At 43.0% G+C, this 19,905-nt stretch overlaps 1 protein-coding gene across 1 annotated transcript; it reads left to right on the forward strand.

The window, feature by feature from the left end:
- Window positions 1-6,258: 6,258 nt before the first annotated feature.
- On the forward strand, window positions 6,259-15,551 carry tmem161a (transmembrane protein 161A). Its single transcript, XM_030784750.1, has 12 exons — window positions 6,259-6,330; window positions 7,001-7,104; window positions 7,245-7,328; window positions 7,546-7,643; window positions 7,733-7,889; window positions 9,769-9,920; window positions 11,525-11,585; window positions 11,764-11,907; window positions 12,020-12,133; window positions 12,811-12,985; window positions 13,655-13,751; window positions 13,997-15,551. The coding sequence occupies exons 1-12, from the start codon at window positions 6,328-6,330 to the stop codon at window positions 14,290-14,292; spliced, it is 1,485 nt and encodes a 494-aa protein (XP_030640610.1). The 5' UTR covers window positions 6,259-6,327; the 3' UTR covers window positions 14,293-15,551.
- The last annotated feature ends 4,354 nt before the right edge of the window (window positions 15,552-19,905 follow it).

Genomic DNA, 19,905 nt, shown 5'->3' on the forward strand with positions numbered 1-19,905 from the left:
TAAATCCTCCAAATAATCACACAGTATGTCTAATATTCAGTTATGTAGACCACTAACCCTTCATTCTGCACATTACACGTGACTGCCATAGGGTCTCAGTGATTTTCTAAGGGCCCTAATGTGCATTGAGTGTGTGAGTGTGTGGAGGTGTTGGGACCTCTGTAATATTAGCACTGTTCTGACTCCTAGAACCACTGGCTCTCTTTCTCAGATGACCACATGAAAGCAGACATAAAGAATACATCTGATGACTGAGGGAATAAAATAACTGAAAATGATAAAGTGATAGAACAGAGCAGATAAAATGTCTGGCTATCGTTTCTGAAGGTGGAGATGTAAAGATGAAGGTCTTGTAAGTCGCTGAGTAAACCCATATAAGACGTTTTTCATTAAAAATACACAACGATCCTTCAGCCAATGAAAGCCAGACAATTTTACTTTCACCAAAAACAACAGGACACTGAGGGTTCCAAAGCAACTTCGCCATCACCGCAGGAAATGAGGTTTTTTTTTTTTTTTTTTAAATCCACCACATGTACAAAATAGTCATGGTTAACACCCGCTTTAATCTTCAGAAATCAAGAGTATTACATTAAGATAAGAGGTTACATTAAGCCCTGACCATTTCGCATACTCTATAAAAGCTTTCCTGCAGAAAGATCTTTCTAGAAACACGCCACGTGATACTGGCAATGCTTTTTATCTATTATAAACTAAACATCAGACAGCATAAGTATACCGCTCTTTTTCATCTGACATGTTTTTGAACGAAACGGTAATAGTGAGAGTGCACGTGCAGAGTCTATATGTCATACTTGTGTAAAATCATGCCAATTCCGTCGATTTGTCAAGTCCTCCACAACGACGCGGTAATCTGACACGGCATAGCGTTTTTTTCTGCTGCTGTAATTCATTTCTGTGTTGTTTATGGTCTGTCATTTAATAAACTTTACAATGCCAGGTTGTTCGTTCTTTGTGTTTCCCAATTACTTCCACTGAAATGAGGTACCGGTGAAGATGCAACACTTAGGGCTGAAAATGATTCTAGAAAGTTCTCTGAACAATCCCTGGTCTGAAATCGTGACCCATTGATGACTCTTGACCTCAGGTTCCTGGTTTGGGTGGTTTATGGAGGCTGTGGCTGCTCCAAAGGTCTTAGGGTCAAACGATTAAAGCAGAAAGCGTGTGAGTGGGTGAAATCTCCGCTAGTTCATCAGTTTCACTGGGGACCAGACCTGTTGCTTTGTGGTCCAAAATCTTCCACAGGGCTGATACATCTACCCTTACGGCTGTCACAAATGAGTGAAAGCTTATATAAGGGGCAACGCATAAAGGTTTTTTTTTTTTTTTTTTTTTAAAGAAAACTCGCGAGTAGCCTAACCTCGTAAGGTTCAAACTCTTTACAAACGTTTTTTCATCTTTAAGACAACATTTTCTTTCAAACTTCAATTTTATTTTGAGTCGTTTTCTTTCATAATTCCAAAATTCCTCTTCCCCACAGATTTTTCGGCCCACGATAATCAGACTTCGCGGCACACTGGACAAAGCGTGACACTCTGCTCACACAACGCATACAGACACAGCAAAATAACAAAAGAACCTGTGATATTTTTACATCGCTCAAACTAGTCAGGCTCCTGTTTGTTCTAAGAGAGAACTCAGCTCTGCCGAAAACGGTTCCCTGAGTGTTCAGGAGAAACTGAACTGGGAAAAATTGATTTTGAAAAACTGCCGAACAAACGCAAAAAGAAGAGCCATCTACTCCACAGCCTGTATTATTATAGCGTGGGCACCATATAGAGAAAATGACGTGATGTGACGCATCCATTATCAAAGCGTATCGTCTCATTTCACACATATTTCTCAAGCGCCAGTGTCGGTTAAGAACGAATACAAAAATGCCTATTTAAGCAACAAATTTTTACGTCTATTTTGTCAGAAAAAAAATACAATGGAAATGATGGCAAAACAAGAGTAAGCTTATTCTAAACGTGCTTTCATATCCCTAGAACGCATCTTTAGGACGAATAACATTTGCTTTCTCTGATAAACTTACCAAGTGAAGTTCTTAATGTTTGCGCTGCGGAGATGTTGGCTGCGTCTCTGTACCGTGGGAAAGGACGTGCCTTCCACTGTCACTGTCTTTTAATTGGAAACGGGCTGAATTTTATGATAATGAGCTTTGACATCAGTCCTAACAACTTAGGCCACATAATGGGGGAGAGCAAGGGGCAAATTCACGTCTTTTCTACCCATGCCATTCCTCCGGTCAAGTTCAAGCGCAAATCTCAACTCTTTCAATGTGTGGCCAATTGACATGCAAGACGCGTATGTGCGCGAGCCGGTGCAGAAAGCATTGTTGGGGGAAGTTAAGCATTTTTCTTCAACCATTAGGACCTAATTAGACCAATGCGTCGTCTTAAAAATAAACACATTCCTTTTTTTTTTTTTAATTAATTAATTTATTTTTACTAAAAGTGAATCCACGTTTACGTTCAAAGGGGAGCTGATAAAAAAATTAAATGAAATATAATTCGATTCTGAGTCACACAACAGAGGCACTATAGAGGTACTATAATGAGAGAGACGAGCAGGCGAGACGAGATTTCCTGAGAATCCTCGTTATTTTTGGATGAACAGATCAAACTGCCCCGTGGATCGCATAAAAAGGGAAATACTTACATCCGAAGGGACCTAACTTATTTTTCTTCTCTCCAATGTCTCAAACTTAGACCATGGTTGTGCAGTGAATTCTACATACTCACATTCTTAAATATAAAGGCTCCTGAAATTAATCTTCGGCCAAAAAGAATCATAAATGAAAAAAAAAGAACTCAGAAGTACGATCTGGGAATACCCGCAAATTCCTGGGAATTACTGGATTCGTCATAATACAACTTACGCTCGGAAAATGTTCTAGGGAGTCAGAGAACTAACTGCCAAGAAAGTTTCATGCGTGCGTCTCACGGCATGTGACTTTCTGCCGCATAATTCTGTCATTTGCGCAATAATGCACGATAATGTGTGCGAATGGAAACGAAAGAGTCACCAGCTACTGGCTCAATTAATCGAAACGTTTGTGTTAAGTTCATATCGGAAAGAAAACGATTTCAACTAATGTGCATAGTCATTTACCATAATCCTTTCCTTCGGTGTACTTATGTGTGCTTATAACACGGTTACACAGATACACAGTAACTGTGAATGGATACACTATTATAGCATAATTCAGTGTCCCAAAGACCACAACCGTTGAATCTACTTCCCTGTCTCTTGATTTAGGAGACTGGCTTTGTGGTTAAATTTAGCTTTAAAATTAAGTATATGTATTGGGAAAGGTTAATAAAAAAATACGTATACAAGCCTCGGACGTTTTTTGCTACAAGCAAATGCTTTGTTACACATAACTCCAAACAGCCTGAACCTTGTATTTTTTTCTTTCCACTCTGTGTCGTTGAGAATGTGGACGGACCATTCCGATGGTTTGTCAGGCCAAACGCCACTCTTTGCATTGTAGACTTTTTCCCGCCTTGACTGATGAAAGCCAATGAGATTGAAATGTTACCACCATGAATCTCAACTCCTTTTCACGTCCCAACAACAAATCAGATGAAGGCCCCTCCGTTTCCATAGATACCCAAAAATCATTAGCATGCAGAGCTGAAGAGGCCAAATGTATAGGAGTGGGCGTGTCCACTGACTGGGCGCCATGGCGACATTTGCATGTATTTAAATGATGCTTTTTTTTTTGTCTTAAGTCTACAGACAGCCAACAAAGACTATCCCCTCCCACCACCTGACAGGCCTGTCCAATCCCAGATCTCCACCTGGCCCATTCCTCTGGCTCCTGTTTCATGACTGTAACAACTGGATGGCCTTGCAAATACTCAGGACACCGCAAAGAGCAGGAACAAATGGTTTGAACAGTTCTCTGACATTTGTAAGATGTACCAGCAAAATGTTAAGACTTACACTTCATATCACCAGCAGCTGCACTCAGGTGAACCGATTTATTCAATACGCTCAAAGAAAACAAAAATAAACACGATGTTTAGATAAACAGATTAGAAGAGGAGGATAAGATGCTTGTGCACCCTCTGAGAAAAGACAGAGAAGTGCTGTGGATACTAGGGCACACACACACACACACACACACACACACACACACACAGAGGTTGTCCTTTACATTCCATAAAGCCTGGTTATCTTTTTCGAGAAGAGACTAATGCTGGATTTCATAAACACAATCAGAGAACATTGACCTCAGAGGCAAAGGGGGTCAGGTGGAGAGAGGTTGGTTCTGTTTCATGACCACACAGAAGAATCCAGAAACACCTGTGTGGTCTAGGCACTGCTGTGAGACAGGGATACACAGAAAGATGACGTCCATATTTATTGACATCTTTTCACTCAGCGTGCAGATGCTCTTGGCCGGAGCGTGATGTTAAAGAGAACGCACAGTTAACGGGTAAGGAAATACACGCACAATTTCCAGAACGTTCTTAGAGAGCAGCGATGCAGTTCTGTATGACGAATTCCTTGCTTATGCTAACACACTTTACTGGACACGAGGTTCATTTTTTTTTCACTCTGAAGCCAGTTCACCCAGTCCGCTTCAAACCAGTTTGGTTTCCAGCCAATTACACAGCTCTTCAAATGCTGCAATTCGGTCAGTGCTGAAAGAGTGTGTTTAGAAAATGTGAAGAATTTCTATAAAAATGATTGCAAGCTTTATATACATTTTTTAAATACAATTTTACCAACAGTCACAGAATAACTGAGTACCTTCATAAGAAAGGAATCTCATGAACTGCACATGAACGTGACGCCAAACCTCGGGTCCTGAAATCATCCCCTAGTGGTGAAGAATGTGACATTCAAACATAACTAACTAAAATTCTGTGAGGAAAAGGTAAGTACAGTCACAAACCTGGAAAACTATGAGCAAATGAAAATGCTTGAAAAAGCACATCCACGTGCTAATAAACAGTTTTAATGTAATAAATGCATTGGCACAGTTCTGAGAGCAGTGGCTACTCCGTGCTCAGCACCTGCAACCTCACCGCAGAGTGAAAGACAGCAGCTGACACTGTCTATAGCCTGAGGACAATTTATTCAGCATGGGCAGGAATGGGCACATATCACCATTAACTGATCTATCAGCCACCAACCTTCAGTATTTTTCACAGTTAGTGTCTCCATTTACAGATTTGGTCAGTCAGTCAGTCAGTTAGTTAGTTAGTTAGTTAGTTAGTTAGCCAGTTAGTTAGTTAGTCAGTCAGTCAGTCAGTCAGTCAGTCAGTCAGTTAGTCAGTCAGTCATTTAGTTAGTTAGTTAGTTAGCTAGTTAGTTGGTTAGTCAGTTAGTTAGTTAGTTGAAATAATTGTGCTGTATTTAAAGAGCTCTAAAATGTGCCCACTGAAATTAATATGAAAAACAAACAAGCAAGTATAAGTGACATTTCTCTGGTGAATACTCTGCAGCTGTCTCAGGTTTAGAGGTTCACTGCCTCTGACATGCCGTGAGCAGGAGGCAAGCGCCGTGAGCAGGAGGCAAGTTTAAATGAGAATCGTAACGATGCGAATAGGTTTATTCGGTGGAGGTTTTGTGATTGGTCCTGGTGAAAATGTACATGGCACAATAAAGCTGTCAGTAAGTATCAGCATGAATGGCCTACATTCATCAACAGTTCCCTGGATGAAATGCAAACAGACGCACTGTCAGGTATATTGTGTTGTACATGCAAACTTATTAGATGAAGATTAGTTGTTTGTGGGACTGCATGTGATGTCTGTGTGTTTATGTATCTGAGATTAAGCTAGAATAGAATAGAATAGAATAGAACAGAATAGAATAGAACAGACCTTTGAAAAAGTAGAAGAGCAAGCTAATGAGAAAGGAAAGAAAGATTGTCATTCTCAGACTGCACTAAACCTTTGATGGATTGTGAAAACCATAGAAATGAAGAACTGACATTCAAAAATCAGCAGCAGACTGTGGCCAAAGTCTCCAGGCTCAAATGTTTTTCAATCACTCCACTTCAGCGCGCCGAACAAACATTCCAACACACGCTAATCGTACTCCTACCCTCTGTTTTATTTCTGTCCTCAGTGCCTTTGAAACGGAGATACAATTTCATCGAGTGAGCCAATAAAATCGTAGTTGTATCTTGTCAGCCAATCGTGTCTGAGGTTTTTAACACCACTTGTCCTGACATGCGCAATAAGCACATGTCAATACCCTTTCAGCTGTTCTAGGACTTGATCCGCTGCACGAGTGTGCATATACATGGGAAGCCACTTCATTCATTAAAACTACACCGCAAAAATGGTAAGTGAAAATTGTTCAGGCAGTTTTAAATTGTAGTTACTCAATTATTCATCAGTAGCCACAACCTAGCTAAAACATCAAGCAGAAACTATGTAGGCAAGTCGCTAAGCAGCGTGCCAGTGTAGCAACTAGGCTAGCTAATTTCTGCTTGTTTGGTGTTTTGCCAGTTGACAGATGTATTTACACAACAAACCTCTTCATTGTTGCACAGTTTGTAATAGACATATGTTGCTCAATGTGCTGTCATTGTAGTACACGGAAACCTTTGTACCAGGAAAACTGTTTCAGGTTGTTTCTTTAGTCCGTAGCTTAACTACTATGACTTTCTCTTCGCTGAGTTACGCCAATACTCTGGGGTGCCTTAGCCACCTGCGATGGGACACTGCAAGACTCAGAGTTGACTGACAGACACTAATGTTTCGCCCTCACAACCCCCAGGGATTCTCACACTCGCGACTTGACCAAATGTTCTTGGAAAGCCCAGTTTGTCAGCCCTGTAATCACATTTCATTGAGCAGAGTCAACTGTAGCAGTCGTTTTGTGGTTTCATGGATAACATTACTCTTGGTGTGAATCCTTGTAGATGGTTAGTTACTTCTTTATGAAAAGCGATCTTGTCAGACTTTGCCAGTCAGTGTGCGCGCTCGCGCGCGTGTGTGTTATTTGACAGGCCCTGATGGGCGTGCAGCTGGTTGTCAGCTTACTGGCCGCCAGTATAATGCAGAGAATGGCCCCGCACTGTTCCTTCGCGCGATGGCTTCTGTGTAACGGCAGGTAAGTTTGAAACTTGACTGTCAAGATTTACCGAACGATTTAACAAAGGTTATTTGGTTTGTGTGTGTGTGTGTCTCACGCAGTTAATGACTGAATAGCGTTATAAATGTTATTAAAGACGAGCTGTTTTCTTCCTGCAGTCTTTTCCGATTCAAACATCCGTCTGAGGGAGAGCTGTGTGCGCTCGCAGGAAAACAGATTCCAAAGCCCAGCAGGAGAGACAGGTGTGAACCAGTAATGTTTTAAAACAACCCCCTCTCTCTCTCCCTCTCTCTCTCTCTCTCCCTCTCTCTCTCTCTCTCTCTCCCTCTCTCACTCCCTCTCTCTCACTCCCTCTCTCTCCCTCTCTCTCTCTCTCCCCCTCCCTCTCTCTCTCTCTCTCTCCCTCTCTCTCTCTCTCTCTTTGTTTGGGAGCGTGATTTCAGCGAGTTGTTTTTTCAGGCGACAAAATGGCCACGGGGAGAACAAGCCTCTGACTGTACCCAAAGACATTGACCTGCATTTGGAGAGCACGCCTGTGAATGTCATCGACGCTCTGGGTAGGCCTGTTAGCGTATTGCGTTAAGGAGACTTGGTCTGAACGCTGTGCCGTGTGCTCCTTTAAGCCTGTCTCCCCTCTTGTCTGTAGTTCTGCGGTTCTTTGTGGAGTATCAGTGGCTGATAGACTTTGCAGTGTATGCCATGGGAATCTACCTCTTCACTGAGGGTTATTACTGCCTGTGTGATGCCAGTAAAGAAGTCAACATCGGAGCCATCTGGTGTGTGCTGACCGTCTTCTTCTGCCTGTATCCTTAACGTTAAGCTTCATCTCCCCCCTCACACTGACTCCTTAACGTTAAGCTTCATCTCCCCCCACACACTGACTCCTTAACGTTAAGCTTCATATCACCCTCACACTGACTCCTTAACGTTAAGCTTCATCTCCCCCCACACACTGACTCCTTAACGTTAAGCTTCATATCACCCTCACACTGACTCCTTAACGTTAAGCTTCATCTCCCCCCACACACTGACTCCTTAATGTTAAGCTTCATCTCCCCCCACACACTGACTCCTTAACGTTAAGCTTCATCTCCCCTCTCACACTGACTCCTTAACGTTAAGTTTCATCTCCCCCCACACACTGACTCCTTAACGTTAAGCTTCATCTCCCCCCCACACACTGACTCCTTAACGTTAAGCTTCATCTCCCCCCTCACACTGACTCCTTAACGTTAAGCTTCATCTCCCCCCTCACACTGACTCCTTAACGTTAAGCTTCATCTCCCCCCACACACTGACTCCTTAACGTTAAGCTTCATCTCCCCCCACACACTGACTCCTTAACGTTAAGCTTCATCTCCCCCCACACACTGACTCCTTAACGTTTAACTTCATCTCCCCCCACACACTGACTCCTTAACGTTAAGCTTCATCTCACCCCACACACTGACTCCTTAACGTTAAGCTTCATCCCCCCCCACACACTGACTCCTTAACGTTAAGCTTCATCTCCCCCCTCACACTGACTCCTTAACGTTAAGCTTCATCTCACCCTCACACTGACTCCTTAACGTTAAGCTTCATCTCCCCCTCACACTGACTCCTTAACGTTAAGCTTCATATCACCCCACACACTGACTCCTTAACGTTAAGCTTCATCTCCCCCCTCACACTGACTCCTTAACGTTAAGCTTCATATCACCCTCACACACTGACTCCTTAACGTTAAGCTTCATCTCCCCCCTCACACTGACTCCTTAACGTTAAGCTTCATATCACCCTCACACACTGACTCCTTAACGTTAAGCTTCATCTCCCCCCACACACTGACTCCTTAACGTTAAGCTTCATCTCACCCCACACACTGACTCCTTAACGTTAAGCTTCATCTCCCCCCTCACACTGACTCCTTAACGTTAAGCTTCATCTCCCCCCTCACACTGACTCCTTAACGTTAAGCTTCATCTCCCCCCTCACACTGACTCCTTAACGTTAAGCTTCATCTCCCCCCACACACTGAGTCCTTAACGTTAAGCTTCATCTCACCCTCACACTGACTCCTTAACGTTTAACTTCATCTCACCCTCACACTGACTCCTTAACGTTTAACTTCATCTCCCCCTCACACTGACTCCTTAACGTTAAGCTTCATCTCACCCTCACACTGACTCCTTAATGTTAAGCTTCATCTCACCCTCACACTGACTCCTTAATGTTAAGCTTCATCTCACCCTCACACTGACTCCTTAATGTTAAGCTTCATCTCACCCTCACACTGACTCCTTAATGTTACGCTTCATCTCACCCTCACACTGACTCTGTCACAGTGCTGGGACTCGTTTTGTCGCAATAATAATCTGTGGTTTTATGGGTTGTATGATTGTTTTAATATAACAATACAACTTTATAATTTTAACTTTTTTTGTAGTGAAAGTGATTAGAATGGATTTTACTGTAGACACCTTTACGACAAACATCACATGACGTGTGAGGTTTTTATGTCTCCCTTACTCTGCTGTCATGGTAACAGGTGTGAATGCGTGTATTAGTGAAACTTCACATTAGTGCACTGTATAAAAACACTCACTCACTGTATTCTGTAAACATCCATGCCGGGCGTCCCGGTGAAGAGTGGGTGTCGTCTGTCTCTGTGAGCGTGTTTTCCTTGACCAGCGTTCCCAGGAGAACTCTCCACATCCTCATGAGTCACTACTTCCGCTCGGACGAGGGTGGCGAGCGCTCCGTGTGTCTGGCGTTCGGGTTCCTCTCTCTGCTGGTGGCCATGTTGGTTCTGGTGGTGAGAGAGGACTACCTGGAGTTTGGACTCGAGCCAGGTCTGGGTCTGGCTCTTTCTCTCAGCTTCCACTCATCGTCCTTCACGTTTATTCATTTAGCTGAAGTTTTTTATCCTAAACCAGTTTTAAGACGGGCAGAACACAAACCGAGTATGTAGCCATTAACGGGCTCTCTGTGCCATTAACGGGCTCTCTGTGCCATTAACGGGCTCTCTGTGCCATTAAAAGGCTCTCTGTGCCATTAACGGGCTCTCTGTGCCATTAACGGGTTCTCTGTGCCATAAACGGGCTCTCTGTGCCATAAACGGGCTCTCTGTGCCATTAACGGGCTCTCTGTGCCATAAACGGGCTCTCTGTGCCATTAACGGGCTCTCTGGGCCATTAACGGGCTCTCTGTGCCATTAACGGGTTCTCTGTGCCATTAACGGGCTTCCTGTGCCATTAACGGGCTCTCTGTGCCATTAACGGGCTCTCTGTGCCATTAACGGCTCTCTGTGCCATAAACGGCTCTCTGTGCCATTAACGGGCTCTCTGTGCCATTAACGGGCTCTCTGTGCCATAAACGGGCTCTCTGTGCCATTAACGGGCTCTCTGTGCCATTAACGGCTCTCTGTGCCATTAACGGCTCTCTGTGCCATTAACGGGCTCTCTGTGCCATAAACGGCTCTCTGTGCCATTAACGGGCTCTCTGTGCCATAAACGGGCTCTCTGTGCCATAAACGGGCTCTCTGTGCCATTAACGGGCTCTCTGTGCCATTAAAAGGCTCTCTGTGCCATAAACGGCTCTCTGTGCCATAAACGGCTCTCTGTGCCATTAACGGGCTCTCTGTGCCATAAACGGGCTCTCTGTGCCATTAACGGGCTCTCTGTGCCATTAAAAGGCTCTCTGTGTCATTAACGGGCTCTCTGTGCCATTAACGGGCTCTCTGTGCCATTAACGGGCTCTCTGTGCCATTAAAAGGCTCTCTGTGTCATTAACGGGCTCTCTGTGCCATATGTGCCACCACTAAGTCCAGTATTAGAGCAGATACAAATGTAAGAATACTGATGGGGAATAAGAGAATGAAGCACAGACAGATACAGAGGTGAGTCTCTAGTTCCGTAATCTAAAGCTGCCGTTTACCTTCTGACATATAGCATCAACAAAAACAAGTGTTAGGTAGTACCCGTCATAGAGGGAAGGACATCTACATCATAACAGTGAGTGCATCTCATTAGTCTGCATTTCTGATACAGATCAAACAACACTCAGGAGATTAGATCCATCTATTGTTTTTTTTATTTATTAACGATTTGATTGACCAGCCCTGTCCTGGTCCTCTTCAGCGCCCAGTGACCTTGTGACCTCTCACTGAGCAGAATAAATGGTGTGTGTGATAAGGACTCTCTCAGGCATGTGTCCGCTGTGTGTTGGGTGTTGCTTTAACACACACACCCCTGACAAAACTTGATGAACTTAAACGGAAAAGGACACAGAGTATTGGAGCTGTGTTAGCACTGAGTCAGAACCCAATCAGTCAATAAAAGCTCAGATACTCATTTACCTCAGGTCAGAAGTGTTTATAGAACCATTATGAATCATTTAACGCGAGTTTTGTTTTCTCCCCGCTCTGTGGCCTCGCTGATTGATTTTTGTCTTGCAGGGTTTAATAGTCTCTTTGACAACCTGGAGATTTTTGCCAAACAGCAGGGATATGAGTGGTCGTAAGTATTTGCTCTGTGTGTGTGTGTGTGTGTGTGTGTGTGTGTGCGCGCACACGTGCGTGTGTAAGCAGGCACACACACGATGCCCTTGTCATGTTGTTAAATGGCTTTTATATGCATACAGTTAAAGACACACACACACACACCCTAACAACGTTGTGTGTTATATCTCTCTCAGAGTTCCTTTCACCAAACTGACGGTCAAGTTGGCTTTGGCGGCCATTTGTGCTTTTATTGGAGCGCTGCTTGCTTTTCCTGGACTCCGGTTGGCTCAGACACACTTAGACGCCGTCCAGATGAACTCAGACAGGCCAATCATTCAGTAAGAACAAAAAGCATGTGTTTCTGATTGGTTCTCTTCACCAATGACAACACTGCCAAGACAGAAATGAATGCACATACGTAACCCTCCTTTCCTGACCGCTCCATTTAAGGATCCTCCTGCACACCAGTTTCCTGTCTCCACTGGTTGTACTGGTTTTGTGGGTGAAGCCCATCGCCAGAGACTTCTTAGGCAACGCTCCCATGGGGAAGACAACAGTCACGCTGTGAGTGTGTCTCAGTACATGACATCACTTCCTGTCCTGTCACAGTAAGCCCTAAAATACGGCCCAAAACAAACTTCAGGACACTTTCAGACTTATCCCAATATTTTCTTTCATCTTTTTTTTGCCCGCCCCCCCCCCCCCCCCGTTTGGCTTCTGAGGATAAGAGTATCCATGGAAACAGATAATGACAGTGTGATACATAGTAACATACACACTGGCCTCGTGAATCCATGACATATGATCATATAGGTCATTGAGAGCTGCGTAGCACATAACCAGCTCAGCTGCTCCATCATCACGTCTTAATTACAAACACCAGTCTGTGTCAGCAATCTTCCTCAACACAACTAACTTTACTGATACAAAGCTGAGCAAGACTCCGTATGCTGTGTTTACACTGAGGATGGGAAAGACTACGGCTGTCCGTTACTCAGAGTCTGTATCCTGTGTTTAGCATTGGGGAAATCAACACCCTTCCCCAGACAAACGGTTTAACCCTCGGAGGTTTTGGTCTTCGCTGGTATGAGGTTTCTGTCGTGGTGTAGTCTTTAAATATTCTGTCCTGTTTAACGCTGGACCTGCTCCAAACAGGAACTGAAAACCAAGACTCAGCAGGAATGGAGCTCTTCTGGTTAAAGTGTTTTTTTGATGTTGTTTGTTTGTTTTGTGATATTCAGGATCTCCAGCGCGACCTTTGACTCGGTGCGTCTGTGGACGGTCGTGGTTCTGTGTTTGCTCCGTCTGGCGCTCACTCGGTACCACCTGCAGGCCTACCTCAACCTTGCCCAGAAGTGGGTGGGGCAAATGAAAAAGGAGGCGGGGCGTATAGCTGCTATTGACATCCAGAGAAAGGTCAGCCTCCCTTTTTCTGTCTTTAAATCACTTATTTTTCATATGAGAAATGAAAAGAAATAGGGGAAACAGGGAAAACAGGTAACAGCTGAAAGTATCTTAAACTTCACCCATGCGCCCTTATCACAGGGGGTATAGATATAAGTATAGATGTAAATATAGAAATAGATATAGATATAAAGATATATAGTAGCTATATATAGTATCTTATACATGCTGTATACTGTACATAGGGATACAGATATATATGTAGATCACATATGTCAAAATCCTGGAGGGCCAGGGTCAGGTGGGTTTTTGTTTTCACCTCTTAGTTACCTGTCGATTTTCACCTTGAAAACAGGTGTGCACGCTCTTCAGCCAATCAGAGATTGTATTTAGTTGGTTGACGAGAAAAACAGCAGGGCCGTGGCCCTCCAGGACTGGATTTTGACACCCTTGATGTAGACATAGGGTATAGATGTATAGGCTATAGAGTGAGAGGTATAGGGTATAGATGTATAGGCTATAGAGTGAGAGGTATAGGGTATACAGGGTTACATTAAAGTGTCAGAGAGGAAGCGTGTGTGTGTGTGTGTGTGCGGTGTGTGTGTGTGTGTCTGTGTGTGTGTGTGTGTTCAGGCACTCTTGCTTATCTTTTCTCTGTTTGTTCTGTTTGTGTTGTTGCAGGTGACGCGTGTGTTCTGTTACCTGACTGTGGTGACCTTACAGTATCTCTTACCTGTTCTCCTCATTCTCTTCTCAACGCTAGCTCTCAAGTCTTTAGGTAAACATCCCTCACACCTGCACATGGCTGCTCTGGCCTTCATCATGTCAGAACCCAGAAATAAAGGACAGAAAATGTTAACACACTTCCTTCTATAAACTGTTTACACACTTCATCTCACTGAAAAACACATTCAAACCACTTTTATCTGCTCATTTACATGTTGACATATGATTGGAAGAGCGTTTCAAGTCAGTTTCACCATGTGATGAGGGGACTGTTTGTGATTGGCTGTGTTGTGTCAGGTGACTACTCATGGGGGTTGGTCCCAGAGACTCCTGGTGTGACTCCAGCAGTGGTCGCTCCCACCGTGCCTCCTCCTGCTCCCAGACTGGAGGATGAGGAGGACTTTGAGGAGGTGGAGGAGGATGTCCAGGCCACGGTGGCTCACCTGGCTCAGGTGTTCGCAGCGCTACGATCCGTCCTCACGCCGCTCTTCTTCAGAGGCCTCTTCGCCTTCCTGGCCTGGTGGGTCGCCGCCTGCCAGGTCATCAGCAGCCTGTTTGGAATCTACTTCCACCAGTACCTCATGCAAAACTGAGGGAAGTTCTGGAATGTTTCCCGGAAACAAAAATTCCTTCCGCTCCAGGGGCTTAATGCATGACGCTTGTGCCCTCAAGCCCAAAACATCCGGTGTCGGACAACCAGATACACTGTGGTACCTGTCAGGTTATCACAGCTACACACACACACAAACACACACACACACGTTTTGTCAGGGCAAAAGATTTTGACGGTTATAGTCTGGAGTCTAAGTGTCCCGTTCTACGTGAGAGGGAGAGTTATTATGGGAGTGTTTAATTCTGTTTTCTGATCACTGTCATTTTGAGGAAATGTGGGAGAGAGGTTGTGGTTTTCCACAGCGACTGACCAGTTTAGCACTGAGGTTTCATGTTTTAAATCTGTCTAAAACTTTTCAGAGAGATAGTGTTACCTTGTATTTATTTACTTTTTCTTTTACGATTTCCATTTGATCACTATAACATTAAAAAAAAAAAAAAAAAAAATATTGAGTTTGAGTTTAACTTAATCATTTTAAATCACCGAGACTAGAATCAGGACCCTCAGCTTCTGACAGACAGTGATCAGCATTAATGGGGCTTAGACTGCTGTACGTACGTTATGATCATATCTGAGTTATGTAATAACCGTGTTCTAGTGATGTCATCTTTTTTTTTTCTTTTTTTTTTGAGCAAAGACATTTCAAGTGCCTGAGAACTCAGGGAAGCAAAGTCAGATCAGAAAAGGGAGAAACCAGCAGAGTTACAAAGAGAAAACAGTGATTATTAGGGTTTGTTTTTTTTTCTTTCTTCTTTTGCATCCGTCTGTTCCTGGAGCAGGTGTGTATCTCTCTGGCCACTAGAGCTTGCTGACAGAACAGTGTTCAGCGTTTTGAGAGAGTGACAAACACGCCTCTCCTCTCCTCTCTGACCCAGGGTTTAGTCTGCCACTCCACAGACGACACACAGACATGAGAACACGTCTGCTGTGGGCCTGAAATGCCCTGCAGATCATGGGTTTAATTCATCTGTTTATTTACTTCTTCCCCAGTGCCACACAGCTGTGCTCTCTCTCTCTAGACCCCAGCAGTGCACAGGGCAGGGTCACGTGCGTGAATGGCATCGCCTGCTAGAGATGTACGGCAGAGATCGCGAATTCCACGACTGACTGTCTTTTGAATCACACCGCGTTGTTGTTTGTTTGTTTGTTTGTAACCTGATTGATGAGGTGAGATCGAGGTGAATGCATGGTGTGATCCTCCTTGAACTGTGTGCGAAACGTTTTAAGAAAATCCTGTGTTTTAATAAAAATGTGAAATGTGGTTTGAAGACGGTGGCTGCTTTTGTGTTCTCTGGTGACGTTCCCACCCCGTGTCTAGTCTTAAAAGCACATTTTATTTCAATGACCTTATATCACAGTAAAAGAAAAAGGGTGTGTCTGTGTGTGTGTGTGTGTGTGTGTGTGTGCGCAATGACCTTATATCACAGTAAAAAAAAAAGGGTGTGTCTGTGTGTGTGTGTGTGTGTGCAATGACCTTATATCACAGTAAAAAAAAAAAAGGTGTCTGTGTGTGTGTGTGTGTGTGTGTGCGCAATGACCTTATATCACAGTAAAAAAAAAAAAAGGGTGTGTGGGGGGGGGGGGGGGGGGGGGGGGGGGGGGGGTGTTTGGTTTTAGTCTCTGTGATACCTCTGACACAGTGACTGATACTTTACTTCCTCTCAATGAACAAACACGGTATATTTTTACCTTCTTCTGTTATATTGATACACACACACACACACACACTGTCTGTCTGCGGTCATGCTGATTAAGAATCAACAGCCCTGACGGTGGGAAAAGAAAATAGTTCCACTTTTTTTTTTCCCTCATTTCACACGAACCTGAATGATCATTTTCACACCAGCGCTGTCTGGGAACCGTCAACACACCACTTAAATAAAACAAACACATATATAGCCTACTGCAATATATTAATGGTATAAAATAATTATTTCTCTCATTTTAAAAGAGAGTAAAATCTATTTTTACAGTGAACTTTAACTGTAAAATAAAGTTTGATTTGTATCAAGAGTGCGGGCTAACCCCTCTGTATCCGTTCCTGTGCCGTGTTTGCGGCCGGCTGAGGTCCTGGGGGTGTCTGTCTGACAGATGACAAGATTTATTAGCGATATTATTCCACTTCCACACGCAGACCAAACGGACAGCCGTGCTGAATCCGGGGTCAGACGGTCGCTTGTCTGTGCTTTTTATTAGCTGCTTGGCTTCATTGGACACTATTTACGTCAATTTAAACTCCGTAGAAATCGGTCTGGTGTCCACATCACAGGGTAGCACCGGGTAAATAGCGGAAAACACACGTTGCCTTTATATGTACTGCTACGACATCCGTGTAAAACCCAGATGTATAAACAGTATGGTTTTTCTTTTGTTGCCGGTGACGGAGGGTTTGTGTGTCGCCACTAAATAAACAGTTGTTTTACGGTTTAACCCAGCACGCAGAAATTATTAACTTGTTATTTTAATCGTATCATTTCATTTTTCTAACTGGTTTCTGAAGGTGAAAGTCTTCTTGTTAAGGAAATGATAGGCCTGCTAATTAGAAGGTAATGTTTGGTTGCCGCGGTTGATCACAAGGTGATCAGATCTTTAAGTTATATTGATTCACTCTCTACAACCAATGGGCCCATTCTGTCTGTTGGGTTTTGACTAATAGTCAATGTTCCAGACCTAGAAAATTACCCTAAACAGCAGGCTATAGGATACGACGGTCTGATAGTGGGGCGAACGCGGATTTATTATCAAAACAAGTAGCTTATGGCAGATTTGTATGGCCTGGCTGATTTAACTGCTAATTTGCGAACTGAGAGAGGAGGGAGCGCATCGTTTTGTCGTCCCTGTGAGAAATTTTCTCCTGTACGTCAACCCGTCGCCCCCCAGCTATAGGACACAAATAATGTCTAGTCGTCGTTCAGACAGGCTGATTTTCTGCCGTACTGAGTGCCTGTTGACTCGTCTGGGAGCGAGACTGCGTTGTAATGAAATAAAAGGTAAAGGCGTTGACATATCTATATAATCACATTCATTAAGTGCATCTGATTTTTCGGGCCTGGCTGAGTTGTCATGGCTGGACGGAGGCCCGGGTGGTTGTCATGGCTGTTGCTATAGTGACAGGGGCCGTGTTCTATTCAGTCTTGACCCCTGTAGCCTGCGTCTCCTCTCCGGGGACCTGCCCAGACGTGACCTCGGACAGCCCTCTTTTTATTTGGGAGGACAGGGGGCCGTGCTGACGGTCTGGGAAGAGAGGTAATTTTAGCCAATTGTGTTATTCTTGGTTCAAAAGGCTTCGAGTTATTTAGATATGTGTTTGCGAAATGGATTACAGAGAATTCGTTTGAGAAAATGTGTCATACCCCATCCTGTTGAATCTTAACGTTTGTAGTGACCCACAAAGTATAAGATGCTGACACGAGACAAATCTACGTTTGTGCTCAGTTTAAAGCCATAATCTGAGGAATCACTTCTGCTACCGACAGGATCCGTTTAAGTAGATTTAGGTTGGATTTCCCAGTTATCACGAGGTGTTCAAAGAATCAAGAGTTCACACAAGGAACACGTCAGAACGTCAGTGTTAAGAGGTACATGGAACGCACCATAACTACACAGGTACAACACGTGACGCATGCTTTCTCTCCGAGAGCCACAGAAAGCTTTATGCCAGATTTAAGTCAATATGTGTTTATCAGATGTGATAGGTAAACTGGGGCTTTTCAGATCGACGCGAGGCACCTGATTGGTATTCTCAGCGATGACGTCACCCTTCTTTATTAGAATAAAATAAATATTACACAACCGGCAGGGTTCTAGCTTTTGGCGCGGCACACGGTTGAGGTTTATCAGACATGCACATGTGCTGACCTCTGGTGGACAACACATTCAATTTCACCGGGATTCTGGTAGGTTACAAAAAAAGACAAATTAAGCGCTTTTTTGTTTTGTTTTTTGGAACAAAATCTTAATATTCATCTGTAAAAATGAACTGATACATAAAAATCAAGCCGAGCTGAATACACACAAACATTAACATTATGAATTAATTCAGAGTTATGCTAAATAACATGAAATAATGTGAATCAATATATCATGAATCAACAACCAAACAATTAATTATTTTTAAGCAGATATACAAAAATCTTTTTTAAAAAAATGCTTTAACATTTTATCCTAAAACTGTCTCAGGTCTGCATGGAAAAACAACAGCAAAAAAAAAAAAAAGAAAAAGAAAAGAAAACTCAGCGGAAACCAGATATTCACACAGTTCCCCACCTTTCCTCTTTGGTGTCAGAAGCTTTAGAACCATCTGGACTTTATCTCAGACAGGTGCCGTACAGATCATCACCAGCGCTACCTTCTGAGATAAGACGTTCCCTTACAAAAGTGAACAAATGTCCTTCTTAATGCAAAACTATTTTTAAACACGTAGGTCAAAATGAATCTTCCATCAGATGCAGGTCTGGCTAGAATTGCTAATTATGCAAATTATGAAATTACATACATTAAAACATTAAAGGAAACATAAACTGAAGGGTCCCTGAGAATATATATATATATATTCTATGATATAGAATAAAATGATAAAAAAAAGGAACCTAGCTAGCCCGCTGTTGGGCTATGATTAAAAGTGGCTTGCTTGCCTACTGTATAGCTAGCTTTTACATGCATGATGAAAAGTAGCTGATGAACCTGCTGTTGGGTGTGAAGGAAATGAGCTAACTAGCCTTTTCATGTATGATAAAAGCAGGTCGCTCGCTAGCCAGCTAACTAACCTGCAGTCAAGAAACTGGTTATGCGTCGCTTGACAACACCTGTAAATGTAATCCTGAGGGAACTACTTTTGTCGGCGGAGCCAAATAAAAAAAACAAAACATAATTTGTTGTCTCAAATTACTTGATAAACAGCCTTGTTTGTAGAACAAAGCAATATCACACGAGAGAGAGTGTTGATATATTGTATATTAGCATATAATTTATCTTACCCTAATCCTAACCCATTTCAGTTTGGTTGGAAAGTTTGTCTTAAACTTCTACGGGAAAATGATTTCAGACAAAGGTGAAATAAGATGAAATGATATGTATTCTTTTAACTGCACAGAGGCATAGCTGTGATTCATGTTTGTCTACTTTAAACCTTTTAAATTGACAGACTGAAAGTGAGAGTAAATGCTGTTATTTCCCCATAAACATACATGTAGCCATAATCATGGAGACATACTGGTCCCATTCAAACCTGTCCAACTGTTCTGAAACTTCAGCACAGCCCAGCAATGATCACTCTACCTTGTGCTCTACTTTTTCATTTTGTATATGTTATTTATATATATATATATATATTATATATATATAAATATTTTATATATGTGTGTGTGTGTGGCACATATATATATATATATATATATATATATATATATATATATATATATATATATATATATATATATACATAAAATTTGATGATCTGCAATTGCTGGTTTATCACCATAAGTCTGAGAAGCTGCAGGGTTAGAGTAGCTGGTGGCTCTGTAGGGACTAGTCCGTGTTTATTATGTATATTGTAATGAAAAGCAAGAGCCAGGGCTTAATTACTGCACACACA

Source organism: Chanos chanos, chromosome 9, assembly GCF_902362185.1.
Source record: "Chanos chanos chromosome 9, fChaCha1.1, whole genome shotgun sequence".
In the NCBI taxonomy this organism is placed as follows: domain Eukaryota; kingdom Metazoa; phylum Chordata; class Actinopteri; order Gonorynchiformes; family Chanidae; genus Chanos; species Chanos chanos.